Genomic DNA, 20370 nt, shown 5'->3' with positions numbered 1-20370 from the left:
GTGTGGGTGCCTGGAACACCCTGGCCACCTCAGGAAGGTGGTTTACCATCCTGCCCATACTAACAGGGCTATCCAGGTGAGGCTAGAAGTGAAGAGCCCTCCTGCCAATGCAGGAGATGCAAGAGATGTGGGTTCAATCCCTAGATCAGGAAGAGCCCCTGGAAGAGGGCATGGAAACCCACTCCAGTATTCTTGCCTGGAGAATCCAATGCACAGAGGAGCCTGGCAGGCTACGGTCCATGGGGCCGCGATAGTCAGACATGACTGAAGCGACTTAGCACGCACCATACTAACATCATTCTAATTTCCAATGAAAGCTGACCCTCCTCACTTAATTAGGTTAAGTTTAATTGCTTCATTAGTCCTCTTAGTCCCAAGAGCTTCGAAAGTTACTTGACTAGGGCTAAGGATGAAGACAACAATTTTGCATCTCTCAGCCAAACTGGAGGAGCTTTTCCTTAGGACCAGCACACAGTAAAAACGAGCGTAGTTTTGCAACTCTCCTAACAATGCATCTGTCCAACTTTGAATTATAATCTCTGACAATTTACTGAGTTCTGAAAGTGCTTCATGAGAATATTTACTTCGGAGGTTCACAAGCTTCATTCCTTCAAACCCTAAGGAACGTCCGTGGAAGCTTCTCAGTGTCAATCATGGGCCAGGGAAAGAAGAAGTGACAAGGACGAGGTCAGGCTGTGATTCACTGGGCTCTCCCACTTCCGCTCGTTTCATCTGTTTTAGATGTGTCTTCTCCTCAGAAGAGGCCTTCCCAGGTGGTGCAATGGTGAAGAATCTGTCTGCCAATGCAGGAGACATGAGTTTGATCCCTGGGTTGGGAAGTTCCCCTGGAGAAGGGAATGGCTACCCCCATTCTTGCCTAGAGCATCCCACGGACAGAGGAGCCTGGGGGGCTGCAGTCCACGGGGTCGCAAAGAGTCAGACATGACTGAGCACACAGCAGGCGATGCTCCTCAAAAGACTTCCTTTAAAAAAAAAAGTTTCTTCTACTAAAGCACTCTTAAACCACTCAATCTGTATAGCCCTCCCGTTTCTGGAAAATGAAACTGAGTCAAATACAATGACAAAGAACTGATTAAAGGTCATCTGCCCATCAGTCAAGTCCAGGTTTACCTTGGATCCATGTGGAAGGGGGGAATCATCCTTGAAACGGGAAGATTTTTTCTGCTTTGAAGGTAGGCACAACTGAGTTCAAATCTCAGTTCTCCACTCACTATTTATAGGATCTTGGGGGGAAATCATTAACCTCTCCTAAGGACAACTTCTTCATATGTAAACTGGAAATGTAAAATATGCACAAGGGCCAGTGTTCTGTAATTAATAGTTACGATCATTATTCATTGAAGGTACTCGAACAATAATTCCTTTCCCACTCCCCACCTTCCTGCCCCCTTCCTCGAACGCTGGCAGTGAACAGCCCATGAAACATATTATCAAATGTGATGTGGGATGCCTGTGAACCGCGGGAAGGCAGGTGGACATCTTTCTTAAGTGAGTAAGATACAGGAAAATACAGGTTATCATGGGGGTTCAAGGGAGATGGGGAAAATAACTTGCAGAATTTGCTGTCCTTGACCAGAGGCACCCCTCAAAAAAGCTGCCAGAGATGCGAGATGCCCCCGCCCGCAGTACTTCTGTCTCAGTCACGCTGACCTCACCTCCAGAGCAACAAATTCCCGCAGCTTTTCTAACCCCAGGCTCCACTCTCCCTGCCTTCTTTCTCCCAGCTCCCTTAAATGATGGCTGAGCAAATGCCTCCGAGACCATCTTCAGCTAATTTCCTTCAAGACATGCAAGCTGCTAACGCTGGGAAGCACAGATAGTGTGGAATAGCAAATATGGCCAAAATTAGATTAAAATAACCTCCTGATAAACAAATTACTCACCGAAAATAAATATTGGACTAGCGCGACCAAGATAACTAAAAGAACAGCACCACCAGATGGCAGGAGGAGGAACTACAGGAACTGCCTTTCGTGGCCAGCACCGATCAGCTAGCTCCCCCAACTAGGGTAAAAAATTACTCAAAAAAAAAAAAAAAAAGAAAGAGCCAAGGGGCGGGGGGCGCGGTAATTACCACGTTGAGTGCGGCATGATGCAATAGAGGTCTGGAACCCCTCCCGGTCTGGTCCCCTTCCCGTCTCGCTCACTGCATCGTTCACCAGCCTCACAGCAGAGATTCTGGCCTCTAGTGCAGCCACGTGCGTGGGTTGGGCACCTCTCACTGGGTCCCCTTCACATGCTTGTATGGGATGGACCAGGGACTTTCTAAACTAAATGCCAGCCGCGACCACAAAAAAAAAAAAAAAAAAACAACAACGAAGAAAAAATCCTAACACTTAGAAAGTATTTAACTTCCTTTCAGTTTTTGATTTTATCTTTGGGCTAAATAAACCTACCCTCTTTGGTATCTATCCTTGGGATGCACAGGGCTCAGGTTTCAGGGGTCTACAGCAGACAAGCTCTGCAGTCCACAAGCTGTGTGCATTACTTAAGCTCTCCAGGCCTCAGTTTCCATACCTGTGAAATGGGTATGAGACCTCCTTGCTAGGCGACATGTATATACATAGTTGATGACACTCAAGCCAGTCAACGAATGGTAGATATCTGTGTAGTCACGTCCATCCCACCCTGTGATAGCTGTAGCTCACTAGTCGACATTCACACAAAGTCCATCACAGCCATCCATCCCAGTGTGACAAATGCAAAAATCTATCCATATTATCTGAAGTCGATTTCTAGATCATCACAGAAATAACACGGCTCGCTTCTCCAGCAGTTATGGTGGCAGAAAGCACATCCGGTCTGCAATCACACCACAGTGCGATTCTTTCCAGGGCTGGGAATTGGGCTGGTCTCTTCATTAAGGTATATTGAAAGCAGGTATATGAGGCTTAAGTCAGGAAATAAGAATTCTTCCTCAGTTTACACTGTGTTACAGCAGCGGTCCCCAAGCTTTTTGGCATCAGGGACTGGTTTCAGGGTTGGGGGGATGGTTTCCAGATGATCCAAGTGCATTACATTTATTGTGAGTCTTATTTCTAATATTATTATGTCAGCTCCACCTCAAGTCATCAAGTGTTAGATCCCAGAGGCTGGGGACCCCTGTGCTAGAGTTTCTCTGGGCACAGTTCAGTGAGAGGTGTGGGGGCTATAGTAGGGACCCCAGCCCCCACGGAGGAATATATGCAGGAAAAACACGTGCATACATACAAAGAAATACATACACACATACTCATATGCAAAAACACAGGAATCATTGATTGCAGGATAGTTCTTAGAAGTATGTGTGCTGTGTGGCTTCAGTCATGTCTGACTCTTTTTGACCCCATGGACTCTAGCCCACCAGGCTTCACTGTCCATGGGATTGTCCAGGCAAGGAAACTGGAATAGGTTGCCATGCCCTCCTCCAGGGTGTCTTTGCAACCCAGGGATCAAACCCGAGTCTGTTGCATCTCCTGCATTGGCAGCTGGGTTTTTACCACTGGCACCACCTGGGAAGCCTGAAAACGAGGAGGGGGTTGAAGAAAACCAATAGTTTTTTAGGGGGATCTAGACAACAAATTGTATTATAATCATCCAATTCATTAAGAGACTGGATCTTCATTATTCCGACCACTAAAAAGAAATGATAAATATGTGATGTGACAGACGTGCAAATTACTGCTATCATGGCCACCATAATATACAGAGGTAGCAAATCAACATGTGTTACATGCATGCAATGTTGAGTGTCAAATGTATTTCAATTTTAGAAAAGATTAATAGTATCCTAGGTTCTCAGGGAGCCCTGTATTTTCACGAATGTGTCTCAGAGGCCATCTTAAGGCGAGAATCACTCGGAAATGGACAGAGAGCTCTCTCAGCTCTCTACTCAAAAAAAAAAAGTTTGAACACCACTGCAGTAAGCAACCCAGAAGGTCTTTTCCAGCTCTAATGGTCTGACTCCATGGCCCTCAGCTGGAAACTAAAGGGAAAACACTCCCAAGGTGGAACCCAGGGGTACCTGGCTTGTCCAGACAGCCCAGGAAGCCAGAAGGGCAGATTCCAGGCCCCATGGTAACCCAGACTGTACATGTAAACCCCAAGAAGGCTATACTGTCCCACGGCTACTGCTGTGTGTCAGAAGTTCAAAGGAATTACTGTGCCTACCATCCTCAAACACTGACGCCCTACTGAGAACTAAGAGCTCCTAGAATTCCCACAAAAGCCTCAGTCGGAACACTTCTTACATGGCTAGTTCTTTGCCATTTTGCCACAGAGCATCTCTGTGACCATCACGGCCCCCGGGCCCTGCACAGCTGATTGACAGACCGCAGGAGAGGACCGCTGAGAGCCCGAGAGGCTCCAAAAGGCCCCTTCCCCTAGCAACCGGATACACTGTCCCCTGGATCCCGCCGGACAGGCTTCCCCATGGAGATCACATAGAACCCCTCTTCCTGATAAACTTGCCCCAACTCCTCTGCATTCACCGTCCCTCCACTCAATTTCCCATTTCAAGCACCCTCCCCATTGCCCCAACTTATGCAAACTCCCAGACGCCTCTAAATGAAAACTCTGAAGCTGGAGAGTGGCCTGAAGCAGACCCATCACCCTCTTATCAAGACATAGAGCCTGGGACCTCCCTGGTGGTCCAGCAGTTAAAACTCCATGCTTCCACTGCAGAAGCATGGGTTCGATCCCTGGTCAGGGAACTAAGATCCTGCATGCTACACGGCCCAGCTACGAATTTTAAAGTAAGATGTAGGGACTGAGCCAGAAAGTGCTTCAAGTGTTTCCTTGTTGAGAGAATATGACCTTTAAAGCTGGGCAGCAAGGTGAGTGCCAAGGCATCACATGAAGATTCACCACTGGAGCCGGTACAGATCAGAAAGAATCTCACAACGCACGCCCATTCCAAGCACCCCTGCCAGGGCCCCCACTTCTCCAAACTCCATTTATACCTAATGCTCATGGAAGGATGTCAGGGTACCTACTAGCTGGAAGCTTCCCTGGTGATTCAGTGGTAAATGATCTGCCTGCCAATCCAGGAGACTCGGGTTTGATCCCTGGGTTGGGAAGATCCCCTGGAGAAGGAAACAGCAGCCCACTCCAGTATTCTTGCCTGGAGAATCCCATGGACAGAGGAGCCTGGTAGGCTACTGTCCATGGGGTCACAAAAGAATCAGACACGACTGAGCGCGCGCGCACACACACACACACACACACACACACGGACACAGAGAACAGAGCAGTTGGCAGAGAGAAGGGAGGATGGGAGGGGGTGGAGCAGGAGTTTGGGGTGAGGAGATGCAAACTATTACATATAGGTTGGATGAACAACAAGGTCCTACTGTTTAGCACAGGGAACTATATTCAATATTCTGAGATGAACCATAATGGAAAATAATATAAAAAAAGAATATATATAAGTGAGACACCTTGCCGTACAGCAGAAAGTAACACAACATTGTAAGCCAACTATACTTCAATAAGTTAATAAAAATTTTAAAAGGGACAGGGCAAAGGACCATGCATTGTTTTGATTTACTGGAGGAAAATAATTGCCTGCCATAGAAGCCTTATGTCTTAATTAAACCTTTATTAAGTTTTGGGGATAAAAACCTAAATGTTTTTGTGTAGGATAAAGCATTAAAGGGTAAAACTTTTACTACAGGAAGATTTAGCATTTACACATGTGTGGGTAGAAAGAGAGAAGCTGATAGAATAAAGGCATGGACTCTGGATTAGATCATTCCATGGACATACGAAAAAGGACCCTTGAATGAGCAATGACCTTAATTATTAGGATTCTAAATTGCAGAAGTTATTGGGGACAACGCCTAGAACTTCCAAGTTTATTTTGCCTGCTGTTGCTTAGAAAGAGAAAGAGATGAGAGCTGTCTTTTGGTTCGTTTCTCTCTGCCTACCATCTACCTTCCCTTCTTTGGCTTCTCATGCAGAAGCTACTTGATGGAAAAAGAGCAGAAACAAAATAACAAAACTGTCCTAATGCAAACCTGTGTTCTGTGTCTCTCTTTATTACAATGGTGGCTTCAAGGCTCCCAGATCCCCCAGCCCCACTCTGTTACTGGTGGGGATTACCTCCCATCACTTACTACTTGGTAAGACACTTTGACCTCAGATTCCCAAGCCCACCTGTGTTAACTGTCCGCAAGGTAGTAGATATGTCCTTCGGGCTCTATTTTTGACTGCGGAATATTCTCCTTTTGTGACACAGTTATGTCGTTGTTGTTGTTCAGTCGCTAAGCCCTGTCTGCCTCCTTGTGACCCCGTGGACTGTATCCTGCCACCAGGCTCCACAGTCCACGGGGATTTTCCAGGCAAGAATACTAGAATGGGTTGCCATTTCCTTCTCTGGGGGATCTTCCCAGACCAGGGATGAAACTCATGTCTCTTGCACTGGCAAGGGGATTCTTTACCACTGAGCCACCAGGGAAGACCCATGATGAAATTATACAAATATACTAAAAAGGACAACTTTTATACTGATAGATATAAGTATCAAGGCCAGAATGACCACCAGCTATGCCAAAACTTTTGACTGTGTGGATCACAACAAACTGTAGAAAATTCTGAAAGAGATGGGAATACCAGACCACCTGACTTGCCTCTCGAGAAACCTATATGCAGGTCAGGAAGCAACAGTGAGAACTGGACATGGAACAACAGACTGGTTCCAAATAGGAAAAGGAGTACATCAAGGCTGTATATTGTCACCCTGCTTATTTAACGCACATGCAGAGTATATCACGAGAAACGCTGGGCTGGAGGAAGTACAAGCTGGAATCAAGATTGCCAGGAGAAATATCAATAACCTCAGATAAGCAGATGACACTACCCTTATGGCAGAAAGTGAAGAGGAACTAAAAAACCTCTTAATGAAAGTGAAAGAGGAGAGTGAAAAAGTTGGCTTAAAGCTCAACATTCAGAAATCTAAGATCATGGCATCTGGTCCATTCACTTCATGGGAAATAGATGGGGAAAGAGTGGAAACAGTGGCTGACTTTATTTTGGGGGGCTCCAAAATCACTGCAGATGGTGATTGCAGCCATGAAATTAAAAGATGCTTACTCCTTGGAAGGAAAGTTATGACCAATCTAGATGGCATATTAAAAAGCAGAGACATTACTTTGCCAACAAAGGTCCGTCTAGTCAAGGCTATGGTTTTTCCAGTGGTCATGTATGAATGTGAGACTTGGACTGTGAAGAAAGATGAGTGCCGAAAAATTGATGCTTTTGAACTGTGGTGTTGGAGAAGACTCTTGAGAGTCCCTTGGACTGCAACCAGTCCATCCTAAAGGAGATCAGTCCTGGGTGTCCATTGGAAGGACTGACGCTGAAGCTGAAACTCCAATACTTTGGCCACCTCATGTGAAGAATTGACTCATTGGAAAAGACCCTGATGCTGGGAGGGATGGGGGCAGGAGGAGAAGGGGACGACAGAGGATGAGATGGCTGGATGGCATCACCAACTCAATGGACATGAGTTTGAATAATCTCTGCGAGTTGGTGATGGACAGGGAGGCCTGGCATGCTGCAATTCATGGGGTTGCAGAATCGGACACGACTGAGCAACTGAACTGAACTGAAAAAGAGTATGCTTTCAAGAGATAAATGTTCATGGAAATATTCCAGATATCAGTGTCACACAGTGAGGATTTGAATTTTAGACAGAAATTAACTTCGTGCACTTAGGTTCAGTGGAAACAAACTCATCTGGGATCCAAACTGACATTCCATGTCAAGTCTTAACTATGTAAGAAGGCATTTGAAGACAACTGCAGAATTCCATGACAACCATCTCCCCTGCAGTACCCCAGCCAGCCTAGATGCAGCAGTAGCATACACATTCAGGCCTCACATGCACACAGTACTGCTTAGGCTGGTAAAGCAAAGATGGCAGCTACTCCTGCCCAAATCCATGAAAGATCTTGCTACTGAAACACAGCCCTCTCGGACCGTCCTACGCTGTTGGTGGGAACGTAAGCTGGTGCAGCCACAGTGGAAAGCAGCATGGAGGTTTCTCAGAAACTAAAAATACAACTACCACATGACCTACCAATTCAACTCCTGGGTGTTTATCTGAAAAACAAACAAGCAAAACTAATCCCAAAAGATACATACATCCCAATGTTCAGAGCAGCATTATGGAAGAAACCTAAGTCTCTATCAACAGATAAATGGACAAAGAGGAGTAGTATATACACATACGATGGAATATTATGCAGTCATTAAAAAGGAATGAAATTCTGCTACTTGCCACATCATCTATAGACTTCGGGGGCACTATGATAAATGAATAAGTCAGAAAAAGACAAATGCTATATGATATCACTTATAGGGGAATCAAAGAATACAACAGACCAGTGAATATAACAAAGAAGCAGATTTACAGATAGAACAAACTAATGCATAACAGTGGGGAGAGGGAAGTGGATAGGAGAAACACAGGGGTACAGGATTAAGAGGTAAGAACTATTAGGTATGAAATAAGCTACAAGGGAATATAGCCAATATTTTATAATAACTATAAATGGAATATAACCTCTAAAAATTGTAAGTCACTATATTGTACACCTATAATCTGTATAATATTGTACATCAACTATACTTCAATTTAAAAAAAAGATAAAAACATAGCCTTCTTTCCTGCTGAGCTCAAATATGATCTCAGAATCCTTCTACCCACACATGGGAGTTAGCACTTGTAGTAGAACTTTCTGCCCTCCTTGTGCTAAGATTCTCTAAAGCTCTAAAACATGCTCCCTCCCAAGTAACTTCTGCATGTTCATAATGACTTTCTGCCATTCATATTCTTACCTCATTTGAATCCACAAGAATGATGCCAGTGCTGGGGAATTTAAGATCAATAATGGGAGTTCCCTGGTGCCTCAGTGGTAAAGAATCTGCCTGCCAATGCAGAAAATGCAGAGCTTGATTCCTGGGTCAGGAAGATCCCCTGGAGAAGGGAATGGCAACCCACTCCAGTATTCTTGTCTGGGAAATCCCATGGACAGAGGAGCCTGGCAGGCTACAGTCCATGGGGTCACAAAGAGTTGGACATGACTGCTGCAACTAAACAACCGTGGAAGACAAAATAAGCACTTCTATGAAATACCAATAAAGGTATTTAGGAGAGATCATTTGAAATCCTGAATGAACTCCAGCTCCTGTATAGTCATATATATATTAGCGATTCTCAGAAGGAGGCAATTTTCACATATTACCATTGTGTAAAGACAGTTTGGTTCATTACAACTGGGAGTGCTCCTGGTATCTGGTGAGTTGAGGCCAGGGATACTGCTAAACATTCTGAAATACACAGGAGAAGCCTCAAGAACTCAGAATTATCCAATTCAAAATGCCAAGAGTGTCAAGGCTAAAAAACCTTGGTAAACAGTGAGGTTGATTAATGGCAGAAAGAACTTTAGAGAAGTTCTCATCCAACTGTGATAGGGTGGACCTAAGACTCAGATAAAATGTATGTGGACAGCTCAGAAGAATTAGCAAATACCCCTACACATCCTTCTAACGGGGCAAAAAAAAACCAAACCTGTTTTATATGCAGAAGATGGCAGTCTATCATTTCCCTGACAGCCTATCCTTATAGTTAAACAGACATTAGAACTAAGATCATTGGTTTTATGCATTGGTTGCTGGATTCGTAGAAAGAGGGTAGTAGAGGATGGTATTGCCATTTTTATACATGGAAATACCAGAAATCATTCATTCTTTTCAACATTTGGTACACAAATACTTGGGGCCTCCCAGGTGGCTCAGTGATAAAGAATTCACCAGCCAATGAAGGAGATGCAGGAGACATGGGTTGTGAAGATCCACGGATCAGGAAGATCCCCTGGAGGAGACCAGGGCAACCCACTCCAGTATTCTTGTCTAGAGAATCCCATGGACAGAGGATCCTGGTGGGCTACAGTCCGTGAGGTGGCAAAGAGTCCAACATGACTGAGCAACTGAGCAAGCGCGCGCGCGCGCGCACACACACACACACACTCACACAAATATTTATTTAAGCCTTTATATTGTGCTATTGTGCTGATGCAAGTAAAACAACATTCAGCGAAGATGACCCTTGCCATAAAAAGCTCGCAATCAGCTAGGAGAGGTGGGCAAACAGCAAATTCAATGCAGTGCAATCAATGCTGAGTTGAGAGAGCCTATGTGTGCGCAGAGGAGGGGCATCTATCTAGCTTGGTCTCGGTAGTTAGGGAAAATGTTTTCAGAGGGAATGAGCTGAGCTCTGGAGAGAGAGTAGACATTAGAAACTCTTAAAACTGAGCCCCTAAGACAGCCCACTCCATTTGCTAAGCTCGACTAGTGTGCTGAAACCCAGTTAATCTCCAAATCTGAATCAGTATTTGCACTGGAAACGGTGGCAGATTTTATTTTCTTGGGCCCCAAAATCAACTGCAGACTGTGACTGCAGCCGTGAAATCAAGAGACACTTGCTCCTTGGAAGAAAAGCTATGACAAATCTAGACAGCATATTAAAAAGTAGAGACATTACTTTGCCGACAAAGATCTGTCTAGTCAAAGCTATGATTTTTCCAGTAATCGTGTACAGATGTGAGAGCTGGACCATAAAGAAGGCTGAGTGCTGAAAAACTGAGGCTTTCAAATTGTGCTGGAGAAGACTCTTGAGAGATCCTTGGACTGTAAGAAGATTGAACCAGTCCATCCTCAAGGAAATCAGTCTTGAATTTCATTGGAAGGACTGTTGCTGAAGTTGAAGCTGCAGTACTTTGAGCACCTGATGAGAAGAGCCAATTCACTGGAAAAGACCCCGATGCTGGGAGAGATTGAGGGCAGGAGGAGAAGGGGGCGACAGAGGATGAGATGATTGGATGACATCACCGACTCAATGGACATGAGTTTGAGCAGACTGCAGGAGGTGGTGAAGGACAGAGGAGCCTGGTGTGCTGCAGTTCCTGGGGTCGCAAAGAGTCAGACACGACGGAGCGACTGAACAACAACATAATAACAAAAACAATCGAAAAACAAGTCAAAGAAGCATATTCCAATATGGAGATAGAATTGGCTTCTTCTCTGCAATATCCCCATAGCCTGCAGGTAACACTTTCTCGTCCCCTCCCGCCTGGAGGGCTTTCTAACTCTTCACTCCCTCCCCTGCTCTAACCACCTCCACTCTCCCTTCAAGTCAGGCACCTGTGGATAGACCTGAACATTGTACCAAGTTCCAATAAACCAAATGAATCCAAGATTCAACTACTTTTTCAGTCTACAAAGGGAAGCATTATGTGATACGACTCTTTCTCTGCACTTGGAGCTGAGACAGATGTGTGGTGAGGGGGGGGGGTGATTTTTATTTATTTATTTATAGGTTTTATTAAAGCTCACCTATTACCCACAGGCCTCGGGCTCCCTACAGAGAAACAACTATCACAATTGAAGCAGCTGGTTTCCAAGGTACCAAATTAAAATAGATGAAGAGGTAAGGGGGAGGCGGGAATAAAAACATTAAGCTGAGACTTCTTCCCTCCCAAGTGCACGGTGCCTTCTACTATATTGCTCACATGAAATTGACTCCCAGTGTAATTAGACCAGGGCTACAAGGCAAAAAAAAAGAAAGAAAAATCTCAAATTATTCAGACCCCCAGAGCTATGCTTTTGCAATCAGTCAAGTAACCGAGAAAGGAGCCAACTTTTTAATATAAATTTGTTATCAGTATCTATACTGGCCAAGCTATTACAACACCCCATCTGCCTAAGAATACAGTCACAAGCAGAGTTGTTAATCAAAGGGAAGAGTCAGGCTTCCCACTCGCTCTCATAAACTTTTCATACGTAGAACAGTCCAACTGGAAACTGCAGTTTATTCCAACAGTTCTCAAGGACTGCTGGTCCCATCTGAAGGAGCTGAAGAGCTCCTCCGGTCTGCGGTAGACACCATGCTCCCGTTAGAATGGCTTGTGTCGGCCGTATTATGTACGGGCACATCCACATCCATCTCTCTTTGCAGCCCCGAGCTTGGAACTGCCATAGTACCCTCCCTCTCACCCCAAAGAGGCAGGAATGGCTTAATTGCCTTCCAGGTTGAAAATGAGCCGTGGAGACAGAAGAGCATCTTTCACGGGACTCAGAGGGGAAAGAAACCGCCATCTTCCAAAAGAGGCACTTACTGGATTTCAGCAGTGCTGCCAGAACTTCAGCGGCTGCCCTGGGGAAAGAGAAAGAAGGGTGGTCAAGTCAATGTTCCGTGGTCGTGTCAGCCCAGGGATCCCAGAGCCGGCCCGCTCACTGCTGCCACCTAACTGCCCCCTTATTAACCAGGTAGCAGGCATTCCATGGATTCTACCGCTGGCCATGCAAGGGCCAGGAATGCAGAAATCCTGCTGAATGAAGCGTCTCTCTTGCAAATGGGTCTCAAGAGTCCCTTCTGCTGCTGGGAGTCTCTTCCCCTCCCCGCTTCCACCAACTTCCTCACACTTCGCTCCTTTCAGCCAGAGCTCTCACAGGCCCTTGATTTATACCTGCAAACCCTGGGGACTCTGTGGAACAAGTTGGGAGGGGGTGAGCCTTGGAGGCGGGGTGACTACAGCAGTTCACTGCAAACTTCTTGAAATGTTCAGGGCCCAGGGGACACACTCGAAAACATTCACACATTGGAAAATGAAGCTGGTTCCTTAGGGTAGAAAATGACGATATTGCGTTTTTCTTCCAAATTCATTGTTTTCTTCCATAAAGGAATTTGACAGCCTTTGTAACAGCAAGAGGAGGCACAGAGAATTGAAAATGCCTTTGGCCTAAGGCTTAGTGACTTCTGTCTGCTCCCTGTGCCTCGGAAAGTCACACGAAGACCCACTCATATTGCAGAGGGAAACTTCATGGCACTGGGAACTCTGCTGTGATTCTGGGAGGGAGAGTGGGCTTGCTTTAAAAAAAAAAAAAAAAAAAAAAAAGAAGTATTCTGCATGGCCCTACTCACTTATCCTGAAAGCCTATTCAACAGTAATGCTTTCAAATTGTGGGACTGGAGAAGACACTTGAGAGTCCCTTGGACAGCAAGGAGATCAAACCAGTCAATCCTAAAGGAAATTAAGCCTGAATAACCATTGGAAGGACTGATGCTGAAGCTAAAGCTCTAATTCTTTGGCCACTTAATGCAAAAGCCAGCTCATTGAAAAAGACCCTGATGCTGAGAAAGATTGAGGGCAGGAGAAGGGCAAGACAGAGGGTGAGATGGTTGGATGGCATCGCTGACTCAGTGGACATGAGTCTGAGCAAACCCCAGGAGATAATGAAGGACAGGAGAGCCTAGGGTGCTACAGTCCACGGGGTCACGAAGAGTCGGACGTGACTTACCAACTGAACAACAACAAAAAAACCCAGTGATATGTTCCCAGCACCCTTCTGAGAACTGGGGGGACAGGCCAAAGAAAATATATCACTATTCCAAGATTTCATAGACATGGGAGATGAACTGAGACCCCCAAACCCAGAAACGTTTCTTCCCATCTTTGCTTCCTACACGTCCATTGGTCTTCAGAGCTCATCTTGCCCTTGCTTTGGCCTGGTCTCTGCATAGTTGATAAGGAGCAATTCTCTTTGCAGTATATTATATACTATTTCCCTGGTGGCTCAGATGGTAAAGAATCTACCTGCAATGCAGGAGACCCAGATTGAATCCCTGGGTCAGGAAGATCCCCTGAAGAAGGAAATGGCTACCCACTTCAGTATTCTTGCCTGGAGAGTTTCATGGACAGAAGCTACAGTCTGTGGGGTCACAAAGAGTCACACATGCCTGAGCAACTAACACTTTTACACTGAGTAATAGAGCTGATGGTGAAAAATAATAATAACAAAGGAATGAACAAAATAAAATAAAAACTAAATAAAATAAAATAAATAAACTAAATATTTTAAACTAAATAAAAATCAACTAAAATAGAAATTAGGCACTTGAAACATGATTGCTCTCCATAACTTATGAGGGAATCCTGCAAAACAGTGGCCTGATGCTCAAAGGCACAAATCCATGGTTGGAATGACCCCAGCTCAGTGAGACCCACCCAGCTTCAGGGTAGTTGTAAAGAAAGCAAGGCTAGTTTTCACCAATGGACTACATCATTTCTCCTTCCTAACCATAATTTCCTTGAATCAACTTTCAGCTTGCTCAGCCACCCTCTTTTCAACTCTATATAGTGGTGTTGCAGAAAGGGGAACACCTTCTTGTCTAACATTTGGAAACGAATTGTCCAAGGAGACACATGTACTGACAAAGCAAAAGGCATTATTGGGAAGGGGCGCCCGGATGGAGAGTAGGGGACCCAGGGAACTGCTCTGCCTTGAGGCTCACTGTCTCGGGTTTTATGGTAATGGGATTAGTGTCTAGGTTGTCTCTGGTCAATCATCTCACTTGACTCATACAAGGTCTGACTCAGGGTTCTTCCTGGTGGTGCGTACATCTCCCAGCCAAGATGTATTCCATCGAGAAAGATCCTGGGATGTTGGTAGGGCTATGGACTGGCATCTCCCCCCTCCTTCCAGCCCCTCCCAAATTCTCCTGGTTACTTTTTGGTGTGTTCACTATCAGGACCTCTTATTTCAAGATAACTCATGTAAGTGCCTGACCAAGGCAGGCAGTTTCAGCTAATGGTTCCCTAACCTTAGTGACTCTAAAAAGAGGCACTTTGAAGGCATTGCTGAGAGCCCAAGCCAGTGTGGAAACTCCATGATTTTGCCACAGTACAGAAGGCCTGGGTTGGGCTGAGACAAAATGAAAATCAGTATTTTGGGTCAAAAGAAGAGTAGCCACATTGAGTTCATCAAAGGGGGTTAGCAGAGAAGAAGGAAACTGTAGAAACATGAAAAGAAAGACTGGGGTATCCCAAGCGAAATAGCTAGCCTAATCTTAGATCACAGACCAGGTCTTGGGGCAACCCTGCATTTCTGATTTGCATAGGAACATTTGTTTGGGGGATTCACTATCAAGTACTGCTCCATTGAAAACTGTAAGTGTTAATTGCTTAGTCATGTTCAACTCTTTGCAACCCCCACAGACTGTAGCCCACCAGGCTCCTCAGTCCATTGGATTCTCCAGGCAAGAATACTGGAGTGGTTACCATTTCCTTCTCCAGGGGGTCCTCCTGACCCAGGGATTGAACCTGGGTCTCCTACATTGCAGGCAGATTCTCTACCATCTAAGCCACCAGGGAAGCCAATGGTATGATAACACAATAAATAAACATGAATCCAAACACTGACATGATACAGCAGAAAACACATGGTAAGTGTCGTATTAGTCAAAGATGGGAGATTGATTTCTGAGGAACCAGAAAATATTTCTTTCTTTACAAATATTTTGTTCTTCTAATTGGGGGATCAATCCATAACACAGCAAAAGGCACATTTAGACCAACAAAGCACATCAGGTTTGAGACCAAAATCCAGTGTAAGTTTAGATACAATTTCATAGATAATAAGAAGCCATTCCATTTCTTCTATCAAGAGGGTATGGTGTCAAGGATGGAAAAGTGAGAGGAAGGATCTGAACAAATCAAAACAGGAGGAAAGGGGGCAGAGCACAACTTATAAAGGAATGCCACAGCCATAAGACATGACAAAGACTGGTTAGAACCAACTAGACCCAAGGTGGTAGGGGATCCAACGTCCAATAGACTTTGAGCCGCATTACGCGCTCAGTGTAATATATTAGCATAAGCTAACACCCACCAATGCCATGACAGCTCTGAGACCAACTATAAAAAGCCAAAAAGGGGGTGGTTTGGTCTAATTTCTGGAAATCTCACCCCTCCCCTGAAATAACAACAATCCTCCCTGGCCTGTGAAATTTATTGTTCAGTCGCTAAGTCGTGTCTAACTTATACAACCCCATGAACTGTAGCCCACCAGGCTCCTCTGTCCATGGGATTTCCCAGGCAAGAATGCTGGGGTGGGTTGCCATGCCCTCCTCCAGAGGATCTTCCCAATCCAGGGAAGCCCAGCCTATGAAACTACCCAGCTCATAAAAACTAACCACAGCATATTTCAAGGCCTCTCTCTCTCACCTTCTGTGAGACTCCACACTCTATCTGTAGAGTATGTTTCTCTCTAAATAAATCCACTTTTACCTATCACTTTGTCTCCGAACTTCTTATAAAGTAAGAAACTCAAATTCACCAGGAACAGAATCAATAAGAGTTGATGATAAACAGGCCAGTGATTAAGCACAAAGGAAAGGGAAGAGTCAATGACAGCCTGGAATTTTTAGCCAAGGTAATTGGGAGAACAATTAACCTAGGAAGGAGGGACATAAAGGCGTTTAGAGAAGATGATGAGTTTGATTTGGGACTTGCTAAGCTCGAGATAACGGGGACAGAGCTACACAAAACTATTCAAAACGCGACTGGAACACAAACTGAGGATTCTGGAGGACATCCAGAGTTGGGGTGTATATTTATGAATCACTATAGTAGCAACACCAGTTGTAGCCACAGCAACAGGGGATATCTGTGAAGAAATTCTATCAAGAGCTGAGTAGAGAATTGGTCCAAGGAAGCATCTGGACTAGAGGGAAGGAAACCCCTAAGAAACTCAGATAACACACAGACAAGGAGAAGGAAATAGAGGGGGTTCAGTTTAAAACTGGAAGTCGCTAGATTTTCCAGGCACGGTGTTTTTCAAACTGTAGGTTGTGACCCAATTGTTTGTTGTTTTCGCTCAATCGTGTCTGACTCTTTGACATTCCATGGACTGTAGCCCATCAGGCTTCTCTGTCAATAGAGTTCTCCAGGCAAGGACACTGGAGTGGATAGCCATTCCTTTCTCCAAGGCATCTTCCTGACCCAGGGATCGAACCTGGGTTTCTGCCGCATTGCAGGCAGATTCTTTACCATCTGAGCCACCAGAGAAGCTGTAGGTTGTGACCCAATAGGAGCTGTAAAATCAGTTCATCAGTTAACTAACTAGCTTCATTAATGAAAATGAATAAATTGGAATGGAATAAAATATATCTGAGATATCTCACTCAGTAAATCTTAGCAGTGATCTGGGAAACCCTATTTCAAGGCCCATACACACATCGTGTGCCTACTGGGAAGATAATATAAATAGTTTCCTCTAAAAAATATTAAGCTTGTAAAGATGCAGGTTAAGGTTTAGAATCCATATGAGATCTAAACAAGAGCAAATGACTGGAATCAGCTAAGGAACTTAAACTTAGGAGCAAACAGAAAGTGTTTGATCCCCCACGTGGTGCTGGGGTCCAGGCACTGATGTGAATGTCACCGAAAGCCTCTGTATGTTCGTTGTGTCTGGTGGATAAACGTCTTGAAGACTGGTCCACTGTCTGAGCACTGTGCTCTGCTTCTCTCCTGACCCCCTGGTGTAACACTAAGGACGTAAAACCATTGCCAACCAATGGTTAAACCAACAAAAAAGCAAAAGTGCAAGCAGCTAAAGTTTAAACAAGTAATAAAATGAGTGAAAGTGAGTTACTTCCACGCTAAGTAATCAAGCCCACAACATTGAATGAATGAATTGGTGTTCTAGACTGCCCCCTGCTGGACAGGGACATTCAGCACCCATGGTTCTGGTAGTTTCACTGGTTCTAAAAAGATTCTTGAGATGCCACTGTTCTGTTTAAACCCATATCATCATCCCATGTGGTTTGAACTGCTCAGTCCTCCTGGGATTAAGACTAGAAATGCCAAAATGTCCTCCTTTGCTGACTATCCCTAAGTTGGGTCACTGAATGGGTCATTTAATAAATTTTTGCCGAATATCATGCTCCCAGAGAACTACAACAGGCAAAGGAGAAATGGGATGGTTTCCACTCTACCCATTCCACAATGTGGGGGATAACTCAGTCAAGATTCTAGAGGTCACGTGTGTGAGGGTGTGACATCACTTCAGTTGTGTCTGACTGTTTGCAGCCCTATGGACCAAAGCCTACCAGGTTCCTCTGTTCATGGGATTCTCCAGGTAATAACACTGGGTTGGGTTGCCAACCCCTCCTCCAGGGGATCTTCCTGACTCAGGAATCTAACTCACATCTCTTATGTCTCCTGAATTTGCAGGCCAGATCTTTACCACTAGCGCCACTTGGGAAGCCCTCTTGAGGTCACAGGTCACTTCAGTTCTCCTCCTCAGAAAAAGCTAAGTTTAAAACATTGCCAAATTTGCATATATTCCCTTGTCAAGAGTTGGCAGAAGCCACAGAATTGCAACAATTTAATTTACTTCTTCAAAATGAAATAAATTTTGAGAGCTTTTACAATAGTCTTTAATAATTACCACCATAATTTGGGGAGTCCCCATAAATGTCAAGTGCTATGCTAAGCATCCTACATCCATCATGTGTAATCTCCCCAGGAATACTGGAGGGTTAAATAACTAGTTCTATTGTACACATGCACCAGTGAGGTTCACAAACAGTAAATAATCTGCCCAAGTTCCAGCTGCTAGTAAGAGGCAGCACTGAAATAGTAGCCACATCTCTCTAGATCTAATCACATATAGCTCTTTGCACTTTTAAAATAATGCTAGAAGGGTCTTCCCTGGTGTTCCAGTGGTTAAGAATCCACCTCGCAATGCAGGAGGTGGAGATTCAATCGCCAGTTGGGGAACTAAGATCCCACATGCCACAGGGCAACTAATCCCAGGCACTGCAATGAAAAGCACTAGAAGAAATCTAAAACATCTCTCAGTGCAGGTGACTGGCACAAGGTCAGATGATTAATCTATCACAGAGCCAATACAGCTTCTTTGCCTTGAGTCCAGGGCTTAATTCAAGGTTCTACATTTTACAGTTTAGCTGAAGCTTGAGTGGATGTAGATGTTCAAAGGTAGTCATGGAGACAAGGATGCAGAAATTATCCGGTACCAACCCACAGAGGTTTTGAATGCCGGGCCTGAGTCATTGAATTAGGAATTAGAAGGCTGGGGTTTGAAACTTGGATTTGCCTTTTTTGTGGTCTTGTGTTCTGGGGTTTACTGGATCATTCCAAATCTCACAGCAGCCTCACCAGTGAAGTAGATTTAATAAGTTCTAACTGATAACAGTGGTGTGAAGAAGGAGGTCAAGGAAAAATTAAATTAAAATCTACCACAGTCCCTGGAACATACCATAAACTTGAGTGACATCTGTCGTAGAACCACTACCAAGCAAGGAAGTGAGGGTTCATCCTTGTATATGTGTTTGCAGATGGTGAGCTGGCAGGATTGTCATATGTTAATCAGGAGAGGCCCCTGGAGAAAAATTAATTTCTCCGCCTTGGAGAAAAATAAAATAGCCAAACTATTTCATGGAGGTCAAATATTCTGTAACTCCAAAGGTCTAGATATAATGATTGTGATCTGTATTAGTTATCTATATCTCTGTGAAAAATTACCACAAACATAGCAGCTTAAAACAACATTTTCTATATCACAGTTTTTCTGGGGCAGGAATTTCATGGCTTACTAGATCCTCTGTTTATGATCTTTCAAGCCTGCAACCAAGCCGTTAGTCAGAAATGCATCCTTGCCATCTGAAAGCTCAGCTGGGGAAGGGTCTGCTTCCTAGCTCCAACAGATCATGGACAGAATCTATTTCCTTGCAACAGTGAGGCTAAGGACCCTGGTGTCTTTGCTATTAGTTGACTGAAGACCATTCTCAACTCCTAGATGCTAAGTCAACAAACCTGTGTGTTAACTTCATCAATCATGAAATTTTTATAGGGAGTATGTAAACAAGACAAAGTCTTCTAGGACACGATGCAATCATGGGGGTAACACTCTCACTTTGGACATATTCTATTGTCTAGAAGCAAGCCTTGGATCTTACCCATTCTCAAGGGGAGCTATGCTCTGCCACTCAGTCCTGTCTGATTCTCCACGGTCCCATGCACTAGAGCCTGCCAGGCCCCTCTGCCCATGGAATTTTCCAGGCAAGAATACTGGAGTGGGTTGCCATTTCCTTCTCCAGGGGACTGTCCCAATTCAGGGATCCAACCCACATCTCTTGCATCCCCTACATTCGCAGGCAGATTCTTTACCACTAGCATCACCTGGGAAGCCCCTCAAGGGGAGGGGATTGCTCAAATGCATAAACACTAGGAGATGGGGGTGATGGGGGGCTACATTAGAGTCTACACACCACCCAAAGCTTCTTGCAATCTTTGATATTTAGATACTAGGACCCTGATATTCTCCTAGCCAAGACATGACCCTCCCTGGTCTTCTCCTTCCCACAGAATAGAACTATCTACTGCTATCTCAGAAACTGAGCATCCATCCTTCTGTCTACATGCCCTTACCACCCAGATCACACCACACAAACTCTCACATTTTAACTTCTAGCATGCTCTTAATTCGCCCATTCCTCTGTTG

The 20370-nt window shown here is 44.7% G+C and overlaps 1 protein-coding gene across 1 annotated transcript in view; it reads right to left on the bottom strand.

The window, feature by feature from the left end:
- AGBL1 (AGBL carboxypeptidase 1) overlaps nucleotides 1–20370 on the bottom strand; it is an 889948-nt gene that overhangs the window by 748797 nt on the left and 120781 nt on the right. Inside the window, exon 6 of the mRNA XM_065906215.1 lies at nucleotides 12180–12217. Within this exon, the coding sequence (XP_065762287.1) occupies nucleotides 12180–12217 (38 nt within the window). The remainder of the gene's footprint in view (nucleotides 1–12179; nucleotides 12218–20370) is intronic.

Source organism: Muntiacus reevesi, chromosome 15 (genome assembly GCF_963930625.1).
Source record: "Muntiacus reevesi chromosome 15, mMunRee1.1, whole genome shotgun sequence".
Lineage (NCBI taxonomy): Eukaryota > Metazoa > Chordata > Mammalia > Artiodactyla > Cervidae > Muntiacus > Muntiacus reevesi.
This window is presented reverse-complemented; position numbering and strand designations above follow the sequence as displayed.